Source organism: Buteo buteo, chromosome 13 (assembly GCF_964188355.1).
Source record: "Buteo buteo chromosome 13, bButBut1.hap1.1, whole genome shotgun sequence".
In the NCBI taxonomy this organism is placed as follows: Eukaryota; Metazoa; Chordata; class Aves; order Accipitriformes; family Accipitridae; genus Buteo; species Buteo buteo.
This window is the reverse complement of record NC_134183.1, coordinates 16,675,242-16,695,143: the sequence shown is the minus strand read 5'-3', so window position 1 is coordinate 16,695,143 and position 19,902 is coordinate 16,675,242. Positions and strand designations below refer to the sequence as shown.

General features: G+C 37.5%; 1 protein-coding gene across 9 annotated transcripts in view; it reads right to left on the bottom strand.

The window, feature by feature from the left end:
* QTGAL (queuosine-tRNA galactosyltransferase) overlaps positions 1–19,902 on the bottom strand; it is a 152,882-nt gene that overhangs the window by 8,218 nt on the left and 124,762 nt on the right. For 7 of the 9 annotated variants that reach the window (XR_012652733.1, XR_012652734.1, XR_012652735.1 and 4 more), the window contains 4 exons: positions 17,390–17,525; positions 7,411–7,479; positions 5,531–5,605; positions 12–100 (listed from right to left, as the gene is read on the bottom strand). Coding sequence is in view for 4 of the 9 variants with exons in the window: in XM_075044879.1 (XP_074900980.1) it covers positions 20–100; positions 5,531–5,605; positions 7,411–7,479; positions 17,390–17,525 (361 nt within the window). In the remaining 5 variants the exon portion in view is untranslated. Of the gene's footprint in view, positions 1–11; positions 101–2,735; positions 2,856–5,530; positions 5,606–7,410; positions 7,480–10,680; positions 11,637–17,389; positions 17,526–19,902 lie in introns of those variants that run through there. The other 2 variants (XR_012652736.1, XR_012652738.1) reach the window with 2 other exon arrangements.

The window sequence follows — 19,902 nt, the reverse complement described above, 5'->3', positions numbered from 1 at the left end:
CACTGCCTTACCTTGGTTTTTAGTTAAAGTGGTGGTAATCCATCCCTTCCTTCAAGTTCAGCGTGTTCAGGTTTGTTTCAAATGCTCCACCTGTCAAATCCTGTGAGGGAAGAAAAAGAGAATTAGATCAACCAGACAAACTCCTTTCAGGTTGTAACAGGTTTTGGTAAGTTGGTTCTTTAGACCAAAGAAGAAGGTCCCATTTGTGGAACTAAACATAAATGAAGGCTCAGAAACATTTCCATTCAAAGATTAAGTGTATGCTGAAAACTTAGTGTTCAAATTAATATGGGGGGGTGGGGTGGGTACATATTAGACACCTCATTCTCCTGCTGTGTAGAGCACAAGGGCTATACTAAGCTCTGCAGATTTTGTTTTCTAATGCAGGCATTTTCAGACACTGGACCAAGGGAATGAGTTTGACAAAACAGTGATTTTTGTAGATTTTGAACAATGATTAGCTTGTCCGATGAACAAACCTTTCATCAAGTAACTGAAATACTTTGCACAGTTAAAGATGTTTCCTTTTGAGCCCTAGTTACGTTATCTGAACAGGAACCTGTTCACATTGCTCCATGAGCAATCTTGCAAGGCAGTGATGTCATTAAGAAAACATGCCACCTTCAGTGTTCCTCAGCATTTCTACTTCGTTCTTCCTGAAGTCCTTAATTGTACTGATCTTCAGGAATGTCACCCAAAAAAATAAAGAATTAAACCTCACAACACTGTAGGAGGTAAGTAAAGAGATCACTGGTGTTCTTTTGGTTGGCCCAGAGCAGCAATACTGACATTTTAACAATGTACAACAGTACTGCAAGTGTTTAGGACAGGAAGTTACAAAAACAGAGTCCAGCTGAAACTGTGGAATTAAAGGAGGTGGAACACTACACTTTGGCTAGAATAATAGGCTTCAAAAAATTTCTCTGCAATCTTTAATGAACCTGACTTCAGAAACTAAGGTTTCTGTCCCACATGGAGGACTGTACATCCAGCTTCCCAGCTCACTGTGGACCCATCAGCTGAACTGCTTATAAAAGTGCTTATCGTATTTGGGTGTTGCTTGGAAGCCTTCCATTCAAGAACACTGCCATCTCTGTCAACAGGGAGTCTAATAACAAAACAAGCTGACCTGTCTTCTCCAAACCTCTGCGTTGCTTCTGCTGCCTGAGTTTATATAGGAAACACTGCGTGCATACATTTCAAACTTCTTGCCCAAACGAGCATGCTGTGCCTGAAGATCACGGATTAGCTCTCCTTTCTTCTACACAATTCTCATCTACCTGCCACATTCTTCTATTTTCACTAGCAATGCCAAAAAATACAAAGATGACATAATCTGATCCAGAATTTCAACAAAAGACAAAACCACCAGTCATAAAATTCATAATTGAACTCTGATGTTTACTAACCATAAAAAAAGCATAGCTAATGAATAATCTGAAGTGCAGGAAAGGGCCCATGGCACTCGGCTTTTTAAGCACGGGCTCCACTTCAGGTAACCAATTTCTTACCTGAGCAATAAGGCCCTGATTGTGAAAGATGTTTAGTACTTTTTGTTGTTGTTGTTGTTTTTTACTTCCTGAAATCAAGAAAATACTTGATGGTATTTAGTACTTTGAAGGACTGGGTCCTCGTTTTGCAATTTAGTTGAGATCCCAGACTGTCACTGGTCCATCTGCAAAACTTAACACACCAACAGGGAATTCTACTCAGAAATGTAGGCCTTGATTACGACCTTTAGCCTCTACTAATGATTTCATAAACCCAAGATTTCGCAAGTTAGGACATAGGGTATGGAACCGTTGTGTTTAGCTTGCTGAAAAATCAACCTGCTCAAAAGAAGGGTTAAAAAAATATATATAAAAGAGCCCAGATGCTAAATTAAGCAGGAGAGTTAAATCTTTCATTCGCAGAGCACAAGACTGAAGTGACAGAACAAGGCAGAGTTTTACAATAACTGGTCTAACAGTAAATTTACTGAAAACTTTATACAATCAAACTAGTGTAATTACCGAGACAGAAAAATAAAAATCCCTTTCATTTCAAGCACTTGGAATCCATGCCAAAACAGGGCACAATACATGATTTCTAAGCATTTTGCTTTTACCTCAAAGCGAGAGAAAACACACAGTGCAGACCCTTAGGTGAAGTGGTACTGCAGGCTGCTACACAATTTTGACAAGCTAAAGCCAGAATTTTACTCTCTTCAGCAAAAACTTACACATGTACACACACACACACAGCAGAATTTCAGCTGCAGCCATTTGTGAAGACATTTTAAAATGCAAACTGAGCAAAGATCACAAGGATGACTGCTTTTTCAAGTATGATTTTATATGGTAACAAAGTAATGCCAATGCTAGCAAGGGAGGAACTGCCTGAAAAAATAAATAAGCAAACACTGCTCCAACTACACATCCAGCAGAGTTGTTTCTTGCAAACAGCCCACTCACTTCCTTACTTAATAAACATACCTAATCTTCAAAATCACCTTCTTAGAGCTGTATATAAACATGCAGGTTTTGCCTGTATCAAAACTAAAAATAATTCCCTATCAAGAACAGCAATATGAAAGACAATAAGGTCTCAGGACACTTTCTTCTTCAGAAGGATGGTGATGAACTTATGTTACTAAATAATAAAGCTAAATTTGGAAGTCTGGGATGTTCAGGAATTTTTTAATGACTTTTGTTTAAGAAATTAGCCAAAAGAATCTGCAGCTACTTCTGCCTTACCTAAACGTCCAACAGTTCCATGCAACATGGAGCTAGGTCGTAGTTGTTGCATTGACGGCTGTCTACACAAGAATGTCCGTGCATTCACTACGGTTTTTGTATGTTTGCTTGCTGCGTGACCTGAAACACAGGGCTGGGTAAAGCTACTTCCCCTAAATAGTTTGAAAATACAGGTCATTTGTAACCTCTTCAGCACAGGAGTTTTGGGTTTCCCCTTACAGTATGCACAAGGAGAGCACCGTTTTTGCAGAGGAATTTTATGTCTCAAATATAGTATTCCACATCAGCCTGGGACTTTAACTTGAAACAGCAACATTATTTGCACAGTTTGATTTGATAAATCTGGGTGAATAGCATCAGAGAGGCAGCAATAGCTATTGCAAAAAAGACAACATTTTCCATTTGATGCAGTCTTAATATTTTACGTATTTGTCCGCTATCCTACTTTTCCTATGCTCCCACTTTCAAAAAGCATGTTGGAAGAAGAAATGTAGAAAAGGTGATTAAAGAAAAGCAAGTGGGATGTTTTGGTTTTAGCTGTTCTTCAGATGTGGGCTGCACAGAAAGCAAGGCAAACTCAACCCGTAAATACAGCAAAGATTAACCCTCAGCATTACACCTGGCCTGCACAATATCATCGCAGATGAATGAAAAAGTTCAATACTTTGCTCTTCTCAACCCATTATAGAAACTATTTCCTTTAGTGGTCAGGTCTAGAAGCTTGAAAGCTGCTGCAGACAGGATACCTGAATTATTTTAAACCACAGACTTTTATCAACTTGTTTTGTTTTGGTAGAAGACTATTCTCCATGACAAAACTACTGCTGAAAACAGTGCCCGTTTCAATCCACCCACAACCTTGCAAGTAGTAAGAGTGGGGTTTCATGGATTTTGACAGCCTCCACAAAGACTCCTAATAGGAATGAAATACAGCAAGTACAACAACAGCTGAAAGAGGTAGGAAAAAGGAGGGTCCGGCAGACTTGGTTTGGGAGTGGGACTTGGAGCACTGCTGCTTGCTTCCTGAGACCCTCTGGTTCCTTTTCTCTCTCCACTGGGTTTATATTTCCTACACTTTGCTACAGATATATTTATGGGTTTTATTTCTTTCTTACGTAGTCTGTGGTTTCTCAGGTGATAACAGGGTATTGGGCACCGCTAACAGAAAAATCCAGTTTCAGTTCTTTATTATAAATTTGTTTTTCCAACACCCTGATTATCTGTCTTCATAATATTAAAATAATAATATGGTATAACAACATAGGTGTACTGTGAGGTTCATAGTATTAACAGGTATTTTTAAAATCTGAGGAAAGGTAAGCTCCATTAGGGACTTTCACTATGTTGTTATGCAAGTTCATTATCAGCATTGTTCTTGTCTGTTTGGCCACTATTTTGTTTTTCCAGTGCATAATGCTGCTGGAACTCCACATGGATTGAAGTTTATTTACCTCTGCACTAGGGTGTTTTTGCCATCAGCTCTTATAACACCAACTTTCACAGTAGCTGTGTAATTCAGTCATGAAGTGAGAGGGGTAAGGGGTAACTTGCCTGCAGCTTCTAGAGATTTGGCTCCATACAAATAGCTGTTGACTTTTTTTAACTTCTCCTAAAAAGTGACCTGCTTCAAACACAGATTTTAGAAGCAACTTTACAAACTCTGAAACTGTTTCAAGCAGGTCAAACTGTATTTCCAAAGAAGATACTGCATGTTACTTAAACGATACTATGGCTTATAGCGTTCTGTGATCAGCAAGTAGAAAATGCTCAGTGGCCAGGAGTGGAAAAATACACTGAAATCACAACTGAAGCCATGGACCAGAGTTTTCAGGCAAGATGTTGTATAATAGTCTCATTGTAAGGGCTTCACAAATTAAATGTGCTTTACAACAGGTTCCACAGATGTTTTGTCTAGGGACTTCCACCCACCATTATATGTAGTATGAAAAATTAAATTAGTTGTAATATTACTAGCTTATCCAAGAGTTTATCAACCAACAGTACATGATAATGCCCTAAGGTACTTTCAGTCTGGCTTTACAACTCATAGTTACGATCTCAGAGTTGATCGTAAAGTCGGGAGTGCTAAGTTAAAAGCAGGCTGTACCAGATGAGATGAGATTCAGCTAATCAATCTTTGAACAGATCTAGTGCAGCATTAGAATGTCGGTGTTTATATGTAGCTACAGGTTTTAATTACTGTTAGAGACTTTTTTACTAGCATTTGCAAATAGAATGTATTATCTGTTTTGCTTTAAAACTTCTGTGTTGACCCATACACTGTGCTTTGCTATTTTAAATGTAGCAGCAAAATAACTGCTGGTTATCATCTTCTAGTTATGTTATTAGGTCAGTTAAACCATTTGAAATAAGAAAGTTACCAGAGTCGGGCACAGAAGCAGCTATGGAATTGGCAGTGCCAAAGAAACCGGCTTTTAAAGTCTGATTTAAAAAACAAAGCCTTTGCTATACATAGGGCAGCAAAATATTAGGAATAAACGAGGCCAGGTGGCTGACTGTATGTGTTCATTTGTGTTATAATGTTGGGCAAGAAAGTAAAACAGATCCAAGCGCCTTTACAGAAGCTGCACCTTTGATTATTCTTAATACTACTTTACTTAATACTGCTTTTTTAAATCCCTGAAATACTCTGCAGTCAATTTGATAAAAAAAGCCATTCAATTGCATAGTAAAAGCTTCTGGGAAAAGCTATTTACCGTGAACAGAAATTCATTTTTCATAAGGAGCAAATACTGATTTTTGCACATAGAGCTAAGGCTAAAGGTGGTACTCACCAGCTTCACACAGATAATGAAAGGTGGAGTTGCATCTCTGAAGTGACATATAGGAATTTTTGGTTTTGGTCTCTCCTGCAGGAAAAAGCAGTAGACTTTAGTAGAGAGGCACAGAGTGTTACTTTTGTTAGCTTAGTTTTAGGAGCTACTGAACACTAAGAGGGGAAAAAATTATTTTGAGGCCTCATGCTAAATAGTCCAGCTGGTCACATCTTCCACTCATTATTTTGCCAGTCATTTCAAGTACCCCTTATTTTCTTACCCTAATCTTTCAATACAATTGTGTTTCTCTGAACAAAGTTACACACTACACCAGATGCGAATTAAGAGCTTTCTGCTTTTGAAAGAAGGTCTCACTCCTCTCCTCCACTGCTTCTTCCTTACCTCCAAGCTCTACTTCTACCCCTTTCCCAAACAATTCCCTCTTTCATCTGATTGCAAGGTATGCTGCTTTAATAGCCTACCCCATAAAAAATATGTTCTTTCTTTTTTTGGCAGTTTAATTTTCTGCCACTTTAGTAAGCTGCATCAGCTTACTGTGCCAGCAGAGAAGCATTAGAGCAGGCACAATAGCGGATACAAAGGAGAATCTTTCCCTCTCAGTGGGAGCTGTTAAATGGCTTATGCCCAACTGGGACTTCACCATGGATCCAAGCTGCAGAATTTTCTGAGGATTCACAACAGGTTGCAGTACAATCTTCTTTACGACTGATCTGAGAGGATGGGTATGTCTTAGGAAGACAAATACACAGGATCTGTAACAATTCTGCTGACAGTATTACTGCACTGGTAGTTAGTGAGTCCTCAGTATTCCAGGTCAAAACCCTGAACTCCAACTGTTTTCATGCAGCTGAAAGCACTCATTAGCTTCCCAATATAGAATTTGATTTTACAGTTACTCTAGTCTAATCACAAGCTATATCTGAGGAGGTGCCCCTCCTCTCCCTCTACCCCTCCCTCAGTCCTACTCCCATCAGATATAAGGATCATGCAACCTCAGGGTAATTTGATTCACAAGATAACTTGCTGAAAAACTTATTTTGAGGGTTTCGTTTCTGCCAGATCAACTAACTGAATCAAGTCATCCTTTAGCTGCAAGATTGCAAGACCCATTATAAACAAAGCAGTGGGAGTGTGTGGCTGAGGGCAGTGAGCGAAGTCAGACCACCCCTGCAGTCAGAGTGGCTAAGCGGTAATGTCAAATTGCACTCTCAGAAGACCGCGCTCACAGGATTGGGTCCAATGCCCAATGAAACTAAGAACTGTCTTTTCACCAACTGTTGTAGGGACTGAATCTGGATGAAGCTTTACTCCAGGTCTTGAGCTACTTGCTATCATTAAATTAATACTGCAACAAGACAACATTTTTCTTCTATATGGTTTGTTTATTGCCATCTAAATATTGGCCTTCCTTGTTTAGGGAAGAAAATGTTGCTGCCTACAGTTTTAGGCTCCCAAGGATCCTATTAAAGCTTTATTCAGATACAGTGTAACTATAATATACAGACAGGTTACAGTTAATCACAGAAGCTTACTTTATTTTAATAGAGATTTCACTTTTATCCATCATGAGCCAAATTCTACCCCCACTTACAAGAAAAAACTGTCAGTGAAGGCTATGTTTTACTCCATCACTGGAATCCTTTCAGAGTGTATGTATTTCTGTCTTTCTAAACTGACTTCAGTGAGTGTGAGGTGCATAGTTCTGGCTCCATAGTTCACACTCCAGTATCAATCCCCAGCTATCTAGTCTTCTGTCACGGCCTCCTTAGCAAAATGAGTTGCCATACAATATTTAAAATCAGTGATGTATTCTTTCATCACATTTCCCAGAACACTTCCAGATCACAGTAAAGAATGCAAGAGTACTTATAACTAACCTCAGATTCTTCGTAAGTGTAGAATCCTTTTGTTATTTTCTTTTCATCAACATCACAAAACGCAGCTACCTGGCAAAACAGAAGCAGAGCATTGCAATACTGTTCTTTGCTACCAGCAGGTATTTCACAGGCAGTGTATCTATGTAAGTAATGCTACAGGTATGTTAATGAACACAGCGATAGGGCAATGCACCCTCGTCCTCCTACTACGGAGCTTAAAAATTAAATCCTTTCCAGGTGTATCTTAAGGAGATGGGCAAAGTTTGCAGTTGTCTATGAGAACGTTATGTTTTTATGAACATGATAACAGGTATCTAAGCTACTGACTGGGTAAGAGAAAACCTCTACGAGATCAACTTCATCCCAAGTGATATGCTAAGTAAACTAAAAACAGAGACTAGCCTCCTCATTTTGGCACTTCCACTAAATATCTAAGCTTATATAATACAAATCTTCCTCTTTCTGCCCACCCCAAGCATATCATCTACCACCAGATACCTCAGTACAGCTGTGCTGCTCTATTGCTTCAGATGCTCTGGCAATACTAGCCTCAATTCTTGGTCATAACACACCAAGTTTGGGAATTCCTATGGTTTTGGACTTTGTGTTTTTCAACTGAGAAGTTCAGCAGATTTGGTGTTTAAACACATATAATTACTGCTTCATTTTGGTTATTCTTACTGTAGTTACGGAAGCATTATTTGCAGCCCTAGTTGCCAAACATTTCAGATGTTTTTTTATTTGCATTCCTTATAAATATGCAGGCAGAATAAATGCCTGCAATCCAAAATACACAGTGGCCTCATTTTTGAGCCACTAGGTTGCCAGTAACATTTTGGAAGACTTTTTAAAATAAACATAGCTGTGTTTTCCTTTGACTTCCATTGGATCTATTCATATTATCTACACAGAACTCTTACACTGAAGCAGAACAGTTAAGATAGTTAAGGTCTTGCAGAAATCAATTATTCTGGTGAAAGCTGGATAGCGTTTTTCCTATCTTTTTAATTGTTGCATTAAAAATTGATTAACAACACTTACTGCTGAGAAAATCTGAAAAGCCAAACAGCTGTTTATTAATTTATTAAGTTAGAGAAGGCTGCAAAAGGCTGGCTTGCTTTCTGTGTCTACAAATCTCTCTCACACATTTTCCTCCTGTGATTAAGTTAGTTTTCTTTTACCTGAAGTGACCTCATTCTGTCTGTGCAGAGGAAAACACCTACACAAGAGCATAAGTGTCATAATGCTGAACTTTTGCATTCTTTATTGCTACTTCACTCCCGACAAAGAGTGCCACCTTTACAGCCCAAGGGCAAAACTGCAGAGGAACAGAACTGTTACATGTGTTTTCAGGCAATGGCCAGATAGAGCTGCATTCTCTTGCAACATAAAAGGTGCTTCTACATCAAAAATACTCTGGAGATATGTCCACTATCCAACTGAACAGTTTTCTATCCAAAGCCTTAAATACCATGATACCAGTTCTTCCATTAAACTTCAATGGAAAGAGAATACAAACAAAAATATCAAGGGACTACAAATACAGCTAAACATCACCACCATACAAAGTCAATGTGGAAAATGCAACGAATAATCTGGAGAGGGTAGGCAGGGATAGTCCTTGGAATGACTTAGAGGTAGACGTTCATACCTGGAAAATAGGTTGGTTGAAAACAGGCAGCAAAAGAAATAAAGAACAGAACATTAGGGAAACATTAAATTCTCACTTTGGGGCTGCATGACTAAAGGAATCACATTACAGGCCAGCAGATCCAGACTTTTGCTTTGGATGATCTGATGCAGGGATCGCCCAAAGGACACTTCCCCCTGTTTCAGGCATTATAATGGAAATGGAAAGAAAGGAGGGAATTCAGGGCAGTACTAGTTACTAGACATTGTACAAGGTGCAGACATTGTATAAGGTACTGGGTTAGACAGTAGCAAACACAAGCAACTCCTTCAAGCACAAAGATGAATAACCAGGATCTTTCTTTGCTTGCTTTTTTCTCTTAAACACAAATTAGTATACTTTACATCCCTGACCCCATTTCCATGACCACTGTAATGCTTTATTGTAGTTGAAAAATCAGGTGGTGTGGACTGAGCACAGCAAACTACATCCCAGTATTTCCTCTACCCATCTTATTTATATGTGTGCGTACATATACATACACACACACATGTGTATATAAATATGTATACATATGAAGGGAAGCAAATAGAAGCCACTGTGGAAAGAGAGGTTACTCAGCTGTATACTTTTCATTCCGTGTTAACCACTTTTAAAAGTCTCCAAAATTCTGCAAATCTCAGTTCCACCACTAATGTTTTACTTTCTTAGAAGCTGTGATCATTATAAACAAAATTTAGCAGGATACGTCTTGACTGTCAACCCAACAGAGGGAATAAATACACTCCAATACATTGATTGACATATCTTGCAGTAATTGAAGCTAGTTTTTTAGCTGCTTATACTCCTATGGATTTTAAAAACCAAAACAAAACCCCAGAACTTTTGACATAAGGTAAAGTGAAATTCTGTCTACACTTTAATGGCCATAATGGCCAAGAATTCACCTGCAAGATCTGTGCTGCCAAGTATCACACCATTCACCTTTAGCATGTTATAATACAGATAACAGAAACCCCTGACTGCTGCATAGATTTCTTCTTAACATGAGTGGTGTTAGAGAACCAAAGATAGTTCTTGTACCACTAGATTACCAATAATCATAATACTTCCTCTCATCCTGTGCCGTAACTCATACTACCATATGTAGAAAATTTGACAAACTGCCGTTGCCATACTAACCACCCAGCCCCCAGACACTCTTGCATAAAAAACCCCCGGTAACAGCAGCTGTGTGGAAAAAAGACAACAACCAAACACCCAACCTGACAGGTAAGTCTGTGACAAATTTCCCTTGGAAGATGGAAATGACTCTAAGCTTTTTTTGAGTTACCACTAAGGTATCTCCATGTCTAATTTTCAATGGATTCAGCCAGCTTACATCTGGTATTTACAGTTTTATAAAACAGGTCAGACTTGGAATGGGCAATTTTTCTGCCAGACTGTACACCATGTGGGTGGCCAAAATGCAAGTCAACTATTTTTCTGACACACACTATTTATTTTCCAATTAAAGAAAATCTATGTCTGGAGTCTAAATACAGGACTTACGCACAGTTGTTTATCCTATAAGGAGAACTCAAGGCATCAGGCTTATATAAGCTGTTTACTTTACACTGTTAGGATAAACTCAGAGTTACCTATTTATTTTCTTGCATTAATGGGCTTCTTTCTTGTATTTTTTATGAAAACCATCCATCCATACATGAACTATTGTCTCCCAGGGACGAACCTATGAATCAAAGGTATAAAGCAGTCTCAAGTTGGGTTTTTTCCCCTCCTTCTAGCAAAATGGCTCTTTTGCAATGCCTCTGACAATATGACACCATTGAAGCTTATAGAGTCCTCAGATCATGCTTCTGTTCTAACAAAATATATAAATGATTACATATTTTTATTTTGGACATCACTTGTATGAAAATCTGCACAATTCCAAAACAAAGAAAAAAAGACTATTTCTCCGAGCTAAAAATTGGAAGAGACAGCTAGATATCTGTTATATACAAGCTACATAATTACTAGAAGTGATTTTTATAAATATGGATTGCAACATACATTAACAACAGTGTAAGGGAAAAAGGAGAAGTAGTTTTCTCCCTCATAAGAGAAAGTTTATATGGCTCAAAAGATAAGATATTTACTCAAAAAAACCCCTCTGCTGGGGAAGACACGTTTGAGGAATATAAAAGCTATTCTCTGGCTGTTTTTTTTAATAACACAGCAGCTGTGTGAAGGGACACACAGGCTGGGACTATCAGACCTCCCTGTGGTAAAAGGAGATTAATGGGTAGTAGATTAATCCTACTCCAAATGTTCAATCTAAGAAGTCAGTAAGAGTGGGCTTGGGGTGCAGCTGTAATTGCCTAGCTGTTTGAGCTGTGCTACTATTACACAAGAATTAATAGTTTCTTTCATACTTAACTTGTTTACTGCCTTGTTGGCTACTGCAGAGGATGTTGCCTTACACTTCCCATTCCACTCAGATTTCCTAATGGAAAAACTGAAAGATTTCACCAGGCTAAGGTCCTTTTATGGTGAGTTATCTTCATAGGATTTTATTCCCTCATCTTATTTTCACCTGTGGTCCGCTTTAGGCCTGTAATGTTAATTTACAGAAAGCAACAAAATGTAATCACAGCAAATTCGCAATATCTGTTGTAGCTTCAAGGATATGAGAGGCAAGTTTTACAAGGGAGAGTGAATAACTTAGTAGAGCATGACAGAAAAAATGGACAACCTTTTTGATAACTGGTCACTTGTACATTGTCTCCTCTCCCTCCTCATTACATCAATTGGTCTCATAAAATTTATCTTTAAAGAAGACAACCTGCAAACTCTCTACAAAATCCTGTATGAGCAGATCTTCCCTATTGCATTCCCTCCACATCTCATACAATCCTTCATCCATTTTAAACTTCTAGTGACCCTGTTGATTCTTCTCTTTATAATTCTTTCATTCAAACTTACATAAAGCCTCAGAAGTATGTTAATATACATCTCTGCAAAAGTTAAATTGATTTTGGCCATTCATGTCAAAGCAAAGTAACTGAAAGCATTATAATGCAAGTTTAAATAGATACAGTTAATGACAAACAGAACAAGAGCCATGCAGAGGCATAAACATCTCCCGATACACCACAAGCGGAACCATGAAACTAGCAAGCAACTCTGTCACCATCTGAGTGATTTTCAGTATCAGGATGCTGCTTTTATTTCACCTCTTTAGCACTACAGCTGTGACAGAAGCTGTGGGTATCATTAAATTCCAAGCATGCATTTCATGACTCTATTTAAAGACACCATTCCATTAAAGATAGCAGCATCTTCCCTCTTTCAACATATACATAACAAGGTTGCTCAAGACAATTTTAACACCAGAATCCAATGTGTAAAATAGGCTTCTAAATACTGTACCTACAAGATTTCTCTGATTACATACAACTGCCTTTATATGTAACAGTGTGGGAACTAGCTGCAAGCGTCTCATTTCTCTAGAACAGATAACAACATTAGTTATGCAGTAACTTTTCGAGTGTGCATGCCTCTGTACTGACAAAACGGATGTTGCAAAAAAGCACATCTTCCCAAATGGAAGCAGCAGGGAAATTTCCCTGCCATATTTCAGCATGAAGCATTCACTATAGTCCAAATTGAAGCCTCTATTTTACCCCATGTCATTTTAGGATGCTTTATACCTGGATTTAACTAAAGCTTTCAAATTTCATTTCTCTCTTTTTCTTCTGTTGGCTCTCTTTTAACTCACTTTCATGTTGTCATTCTATCTTTTGCTCCACAGTCAAGGTAGGTGTAATATTCTTCCCTTTATTTATGTTTCTTTGCTTTTACACGTCCCCACTTCACACTCTCATACTGCCATTCATATACTTTAGAGTAGTTAAAATGCTACAAAGCTTAAACATTTCTTGCTTTTGTGAGGGAGTTGAAGGATCATAGTTAAAGTACATGGTTTAGTGATGTTGCTCTTAGAAAAAGGTGAAGAGAAACTAACAGATGATTTTAAATGGTTAATGAGCTAGGGAAAAGGGCGTACAAACTACTTTCTTGAAGCTTTCAAGTTTGCCACTGGCAGATAGGGTTGTCATAGAGAAACTTCATGGGCTGGCTGTGTACTAGTACTGTTTCCATGCCACTAATTAGCTGATGCTTGTTTTGTCCTTTCCCCCTTCTTTTCTGTTAGCTTCTTGAGCACTATTTTCAGCTATCGGAAATGACACAAAATGTTAATGCTGAAGTTCTCCTTTTAGCTAAAGTTTGATGGAGAATAAAAGAGCAGACAAGACAGCTCAGAAACCCTCCAGGCATATATAGCATCCCCAAAACATTTGGTTTCCATCTTCAGCTGCAAATTATAGACAAGACGGATGTGTTTTAAACAAAAAAAGGTCTGTTCGATTTCATTCTTGCAGAAATGCTAATACTGAAACACTGTCAACTGCGTGAATCAAGAAGGGGACAGCCAGGAAACAGAATTTCCCTAAGAATACCGAGATCCTGGTAATTAATTCATAAAAAAACTACTAGTTGAATAATTTTTTTTTTCTTGTGTTGCTGTTTAGCAAAAATACTGAGCCTTGGATTTTTGCCTAAGCTCTTTGGAGACAAAGAATTATTTTAATATTCACCATACAGATGTCTGGAGGAAAAGAGACAATATTGCTTAGGTGTCCTTTTCTCTTTTAACATAGCCATAATTCAAATTCAGACTGTTTTCCAAACAGACTAAAGTAATAATTTGTTAGTGAGTATGAACATACACAGACTGCTGCTTCCTGGAATTGCCAAAATTTTGTTTTCTAAGAAGCAGTGCTGTTCAGCATGCAACATACTTTTCAAACATCCCACAAAGACCTAGTCAGTATAAGAAATACAATTGCTTTGTTTATCAGGTTCTGAAAATACAAGAAACACTCTCTTTTGAAAAAGATGTTTTCTTACATGCCCTAAGCTTGACAGTTCAGATTAATTAATTCTCTTCCTGAAGATTTAGTAGATTTTAGTTTTTTTCACAATTACAAAATAATACAAGCTGTATGTAAGAGGTTGGGGGGGGGGGGGGAGGTGTTTATTATGTATTCTAGGAGTATGTGTCCCAAATTTTCTACAGGTACTTAGCACCAATTTGGAAAACAAGGCTGCTGTGACTCCACATTCCAACCAAAATCAGTATCATGACACTAATGAAATTCTGAATCTTGATAAAATGATGCAGCAACAGTGAAACAGAGTATAGGTAAAATTTTCAAGAGTCTAATCTGACATAAAGTATAAAACCAACTGAAATTAAATTTAGACAGTTAAATTTTACAGCTTAGTTAAATTATACAGCTTATTTTGGCAATTTTACCTGCATTTCAAAAGGGTATTATACCTGTTCAGATCACACTGTTTTACACAACTGGACCTTCAGAAGAGAAAATGGTAATTGTATTGATGTAATAAATCATATTTTGTCTTAAGAGGCTTTTGGAATTGTATTTTAATGGTGTCTATTTTACATAATTGACGAATTCATATCCCCGGGGCCTCCATTTACAAGACAACTCTAGATTCTACTTGTAGATTCAAAATTATACTGAATCTCTAGTGTTGTCATAATTAACAGAATATATGAAAGCTTAAATCTTGTTAAGGTAGTCTTTAAAGGGTGAGACAAGAAAAGTTATTGTTTTTAGGGCTGGAAAGTATGAAGCAACAACTATTTACAACCTTTGTTCATATGGGATTTTAGAGTCTTTGGCAAGAGTTGAAGATTAGTCACAAAATACCTGATGGATTTTTGAGGAAAAGTATAACATGGAGTTTAACTAGCCTCCTCTTACTGTTATTAATTTAGAATAAAATGAAAACTGCCATGACTTACCTACTGCAAATTTTATTAATTTATTTCCTGAAACTCCAGCAGCATAATTGTTTGATTAGCACTTGGGAGAAGCAAGATGTTTTAACTACTTTTACAACCTTTTGCCAGTGACTTACCATGAAACATTAGGATATCATTCAAGCTTCAGTTCTGACCGAGATGGACAGACTTGGGATCTTACTTTTGGAAAAGCTAGGATGTTATAATGGCAATCATAATGAGCCTGAACAACTACATAAAACTAGTGCTTTAATCACTACAGATAATACTAATTTCATCAGAAATTAGCTATCTAAACACTAGGCCCCTGCTCTCACTTAAGATGATACAAGTCACTTTCTGAAGGTATTTATCTCTGTTAGTTATTGAGAAAACCTCTGAATACTTCAGATAAAATGTCAGACTTAGTGGATAAAGTTTGATTACTCTATATAAAGTATTAAGGATCAGACTGTGCCTGCATTTTAGCAGTAGTTTTCTGCAGTACATTTGCAAAATGAGTCATACTTGGCACATGCAATTGCATCTGGCATGTAAGCTTGCTAAATGTGTCTGGTATCCAGTAATTAATGGGTTAATGCTCAATGCAATATTTCACTATCAAACTAAAGCATACTGTAATATGTGCAATTGTAACCTTGACAGAAGCAAAATAGTATCATGGCCTGCAACACTGCCAAAGCAAACGTTATGTAAAGGTCAGCTGGAAAGAACGTCAAGATCCAGTTAATTAGAACCACACTGTCAGTGCTAGCATAGCGGGGAATGAAGGTTGTTCCTTACTGAAGGAGAGGTAAGCTTTGGTTCTTTGGCAGAAAAATGGCAAAACCCCACCAATATTATTTTTCTCTTGCCCTTTTTATCATCTCTGCAGTGACATCTTCAAATTATCATTGTGTTTGCTGAACAGGATGTGAAGTCCTAAATGAGTCACCTATAGAAGTAGGTGGCAAATGTAACCCAAAGCTAGAGAGGTGTTCTATCTTAATATCAATCTCCATTTTGGCTTGGCACACAAAAGCTAGAAAACAAAACAAAACCAAAAAAACCCTAACACCTAAGATGGTGAGACACTGCTACAAAAACAACATAGTCTATTTTTTCTGTAACATCTCAAAAATCTACCAGATGAGCTGCCATCTCTTCCCTTGAAACTTATTTTCTAATTCTCATAATTTTGCAGACAGAAAAGTGCAACGGTTGCTAGAAAGTTAGTGGAAGTCACAAAGTGCTATGCAAAATACTAACAAAAGAGAACATTTTCATAAACCCCCCAAAGTCATGCGCACACTGCACTGCATGACCAAGATAAGTCAATACATTTAATGGACAGTTCTGTCCTCTTTGAATGAAGTAACTGATTGGAGACACATAGCATTTAATCTTCTTTCTTCATACACTTCACCCACTACCACGTGATGGCAGTGAAAGAGGGGTGGCATTGGAATATCGAGCAGGAAATTCACGTTCAATTCTTGTGTTGTGTATTTACTGTATGAGTGTCTCCCATGTCTATTCAGTAATTTCAACTATGAGTATACAAATTTCTTCCTTTCTTTTTTCTATATGTGTGTGGTCTGAGGGCCACAACATTAATCAGGTTTACATATATATTTGTCATTTTGTCTTCCCATCCATATTTTCAAGAAAAGAAAACACATTCGGTAATAAAATGAATGTTCTGTGGCTCTTGATAAGAAACAGCCATTTGACATTAGCCCTAAAGCCTTTATCTAACAAAAAGTTATTACACAAAAGAAAATGCTATAAAAAGTTATTTAAACTCTCAGACAAATCTGTCCTGAGAAATATCTGCCATTGCCAAACATAAGTAACCTCCACATTTTCAATTGATTGTAAATTGGATAGTCATGTACAATAGCTTCTACTTGCCTGTTCACACCGCACCCCACTCCTATTTTTAAACAATCAAGCTTTTCAAAAGGGAGTTACAATACAACGAATCCTCATAATACAAATCAGGTTGATCAGCATCCGATAGCGACCTGTCCAGTATCCACTTAGGAACTGGGCAAATTTTATACACATATGAATAATTCTGGACAAGGTAGTTTAGTATTATACCATCCAAATAAAGAGTTAGTCTACTCATCTACTCACCTTGGGTACCTGGCTACTACATGGTTAGTTACAGAGTAGCAGGCCATAAACAGTTATATAGTGTGTATAACCTATTACTATGCTTAGTCACCAGCAAGCAGGAACATGGATGCATACATAGCACTACATACACACCATATGCTCTAAAAAAAGTAATATAGCATTTGAAAAGAAGAAATACATTATGCAGAATATTAAGAATTTCTCCGATTTATATTAATCAACTAATACTTTGGGGACAAAATATCTTCTGAGAATTTTGCTACATTATGTTAGAAGAAGCAAGGAGGCATATGAAAGAGAAGAAAGTGATTTTGTACAGATATTACCCACTCTTACTAGCTCACCTTTTTCCGATTAGCTGGTGACAAGCTTCTGTAGAGCTTCTTGCCTTGCTTGCCAGCATTCCAAATGGTGAATGATGTCCAGGAGCTCAGGACTCTGTCTTCGAGAAACCTGACTCGGTGATTCCAGATGGTTCCCCTGGAGAGTTAGAAAAAAGGTGGATTTTGATCCCTAAAACTTCTAGCATTATGTACATATATGCATAAGTACATACTTACATACACCTAAAGCTGACCAAACTGATTCACACATGATACAACAAAATCACACCAAAACATTATACTAGAAATTTCCAAGAGAAATGTAAACTGTTGCTAGAAAAAAAGAAATTTTGTGGAAGTTCTCAGAATTCCTATCATTAGGATAGATTTGAAGCTGTAGCTAAACCACTATTATTTTCAAGAACCCTAACAGAAGATTACAAGAAGATGAAAAACTGTGGCTATGGTAATCAAATTCAATACCGACAACTCCAACTGGCCACCAATACACTGTTTGCCCATACCTGTATTCACCGTATGAACTGCTCTATGACCCTGCAGTGCATACAGGCAAACTATCTCTTAAATCCAAGATGACCACTTCATGTTCCATCTGCCCATGCATTCATTCTCCTTTGTCAATGCAAAGTTGAAATCTCACAAATTCAGGACTCCAATTGACCCAAATATACAGCCCAATGCTACAATGAAAGTCCATTTACGTTGTGGTATTCGACTCAAGTCTTCAGCAAGTCTGAATCACTGGACACCCATACAGCAAGAGATGAACTGCAAAGTCACACACAACACTGAAACTACCGTCTGTTACACACGATTCACACTTAGGAATGTGCACACACACATTTTAGACCACAGAAGAGTGACTTAATTTTAAAGGTTCCAAAGTATTATTCAGCAGTGACAGGAATGTGGCTGTGCCTTTATTTGAAGACTACTTTTAAAAGAAATAGCATTACTAGAAACAAAGAGCAGTGGAAATTATTTTTCTTTTTTTGGAAAAAGTGGTATGCCTCATAAAACTCCTTAAAACACGCTTTAGAAACAAAGCAAGCTGACAGATGTCTGTGTCCAATTACACCTTCATGTCTTCATGTTTGTAATAAGTTCCACAATATAATTGAAGCCACATAGTTGAGGTAAACAACTGTGAGACTAACAGCAAATTATGAACCCCATGGCTTCAGAACCAGTAACAAGGGAACACCTAACATCTGTAAATACTGAAGACCCGCTGAGATCTTCAACAAGTTAAAGAAAGGTTCTCGGAAAGAGAAGACAACTCCAAGGAAAGAATTTTGTTCATGGACCATTCCTCCCAACTGCCAAATTCACTTTGACAACTACAACTTTTTTCGTGTGTGTGTGTGTGTGTGTGTACATGTGCACGTGCACACATCTCCTATTGCTTTCAATCAGGTATGCTTTTAAAACAGCAATTCCCACCCTATAATGCAATATATAAGACTACATCATTTACAATGGTTTAAATAAAACTGCCTGCTGTTAAGAACACCTGTTTCATGTCTAGCGTTCATTCAGTATTCATTAACTAGGAGCCTATCTCATACTTAATAAACAATTTTCTAGAAACAATAAATTGATATCCTCAATTTATGGCTTGATGGACAAATCTTCCTAATCTACATCTCTTGAACAAGGCACTTTGAGTTGAAAATTTCTTTCATAGGAAATTCTGATAAACACCTAATTGTCTTTCTTTTCTGAAAGCATTTCTTCAAATAGGTTTTTCCATTTGCTTTATCATGACAGGACACAATACACTTTAAAATAATTGTTACAACTTGTTCTAGAACTTGTAATACATCTTGTGATCCAAGAAATCAGACGCAGAAATTAGTTAAAGCATTAACAGAAAAAACCTAGTAATTTTCCTGTGGGATCCTAAAGCTGCCTATGGTTTTCTTTGTCTTGGGAAGCACATATTTTTTCCTACTAATATATACCTTCTTCACAGTTCAACTTTGAGCCCCACAGTCTCCTGACTCTATCAAGTTGGTATGGAATTTAAACACTGAAATACTCAAAGAATATGTTACTACTTCTGCTTCAAATAAGCTTTTGAGTCATGAGTCAGCACAGGTAATCATGGGGCAGCTACAGTAAGCTACTTCTGGTCTGAAAGTGCAGGTTGCGAATTTATAGAATAATCAAAATCCATTCAAGTTTCCTTGATGTTAAGGATCTAAACTGCCCAGGTGGGTAGATAGTCAGGAACAGGAGCTGCTACAGCTATGTTATTCATTCATTGATGAGAATGACTGACAGTCTGCTCTGTCTCCTAGTTGCAGCTCTGATTATGGATAATCCTGCATGCATTACAACAATTTTGGTTCTATTACAAAACTGTAAAATACGTATGATCGCTAGAGATGTCTGATGATCTGGCATTACAGTAACATCTGATTTCTATGAAATGTTTTCAAATTTTTCCTTCTTATAACAGATTATCAAATTTCACAAAGCCCTGTAACAGATACAAATTACTATTCCAA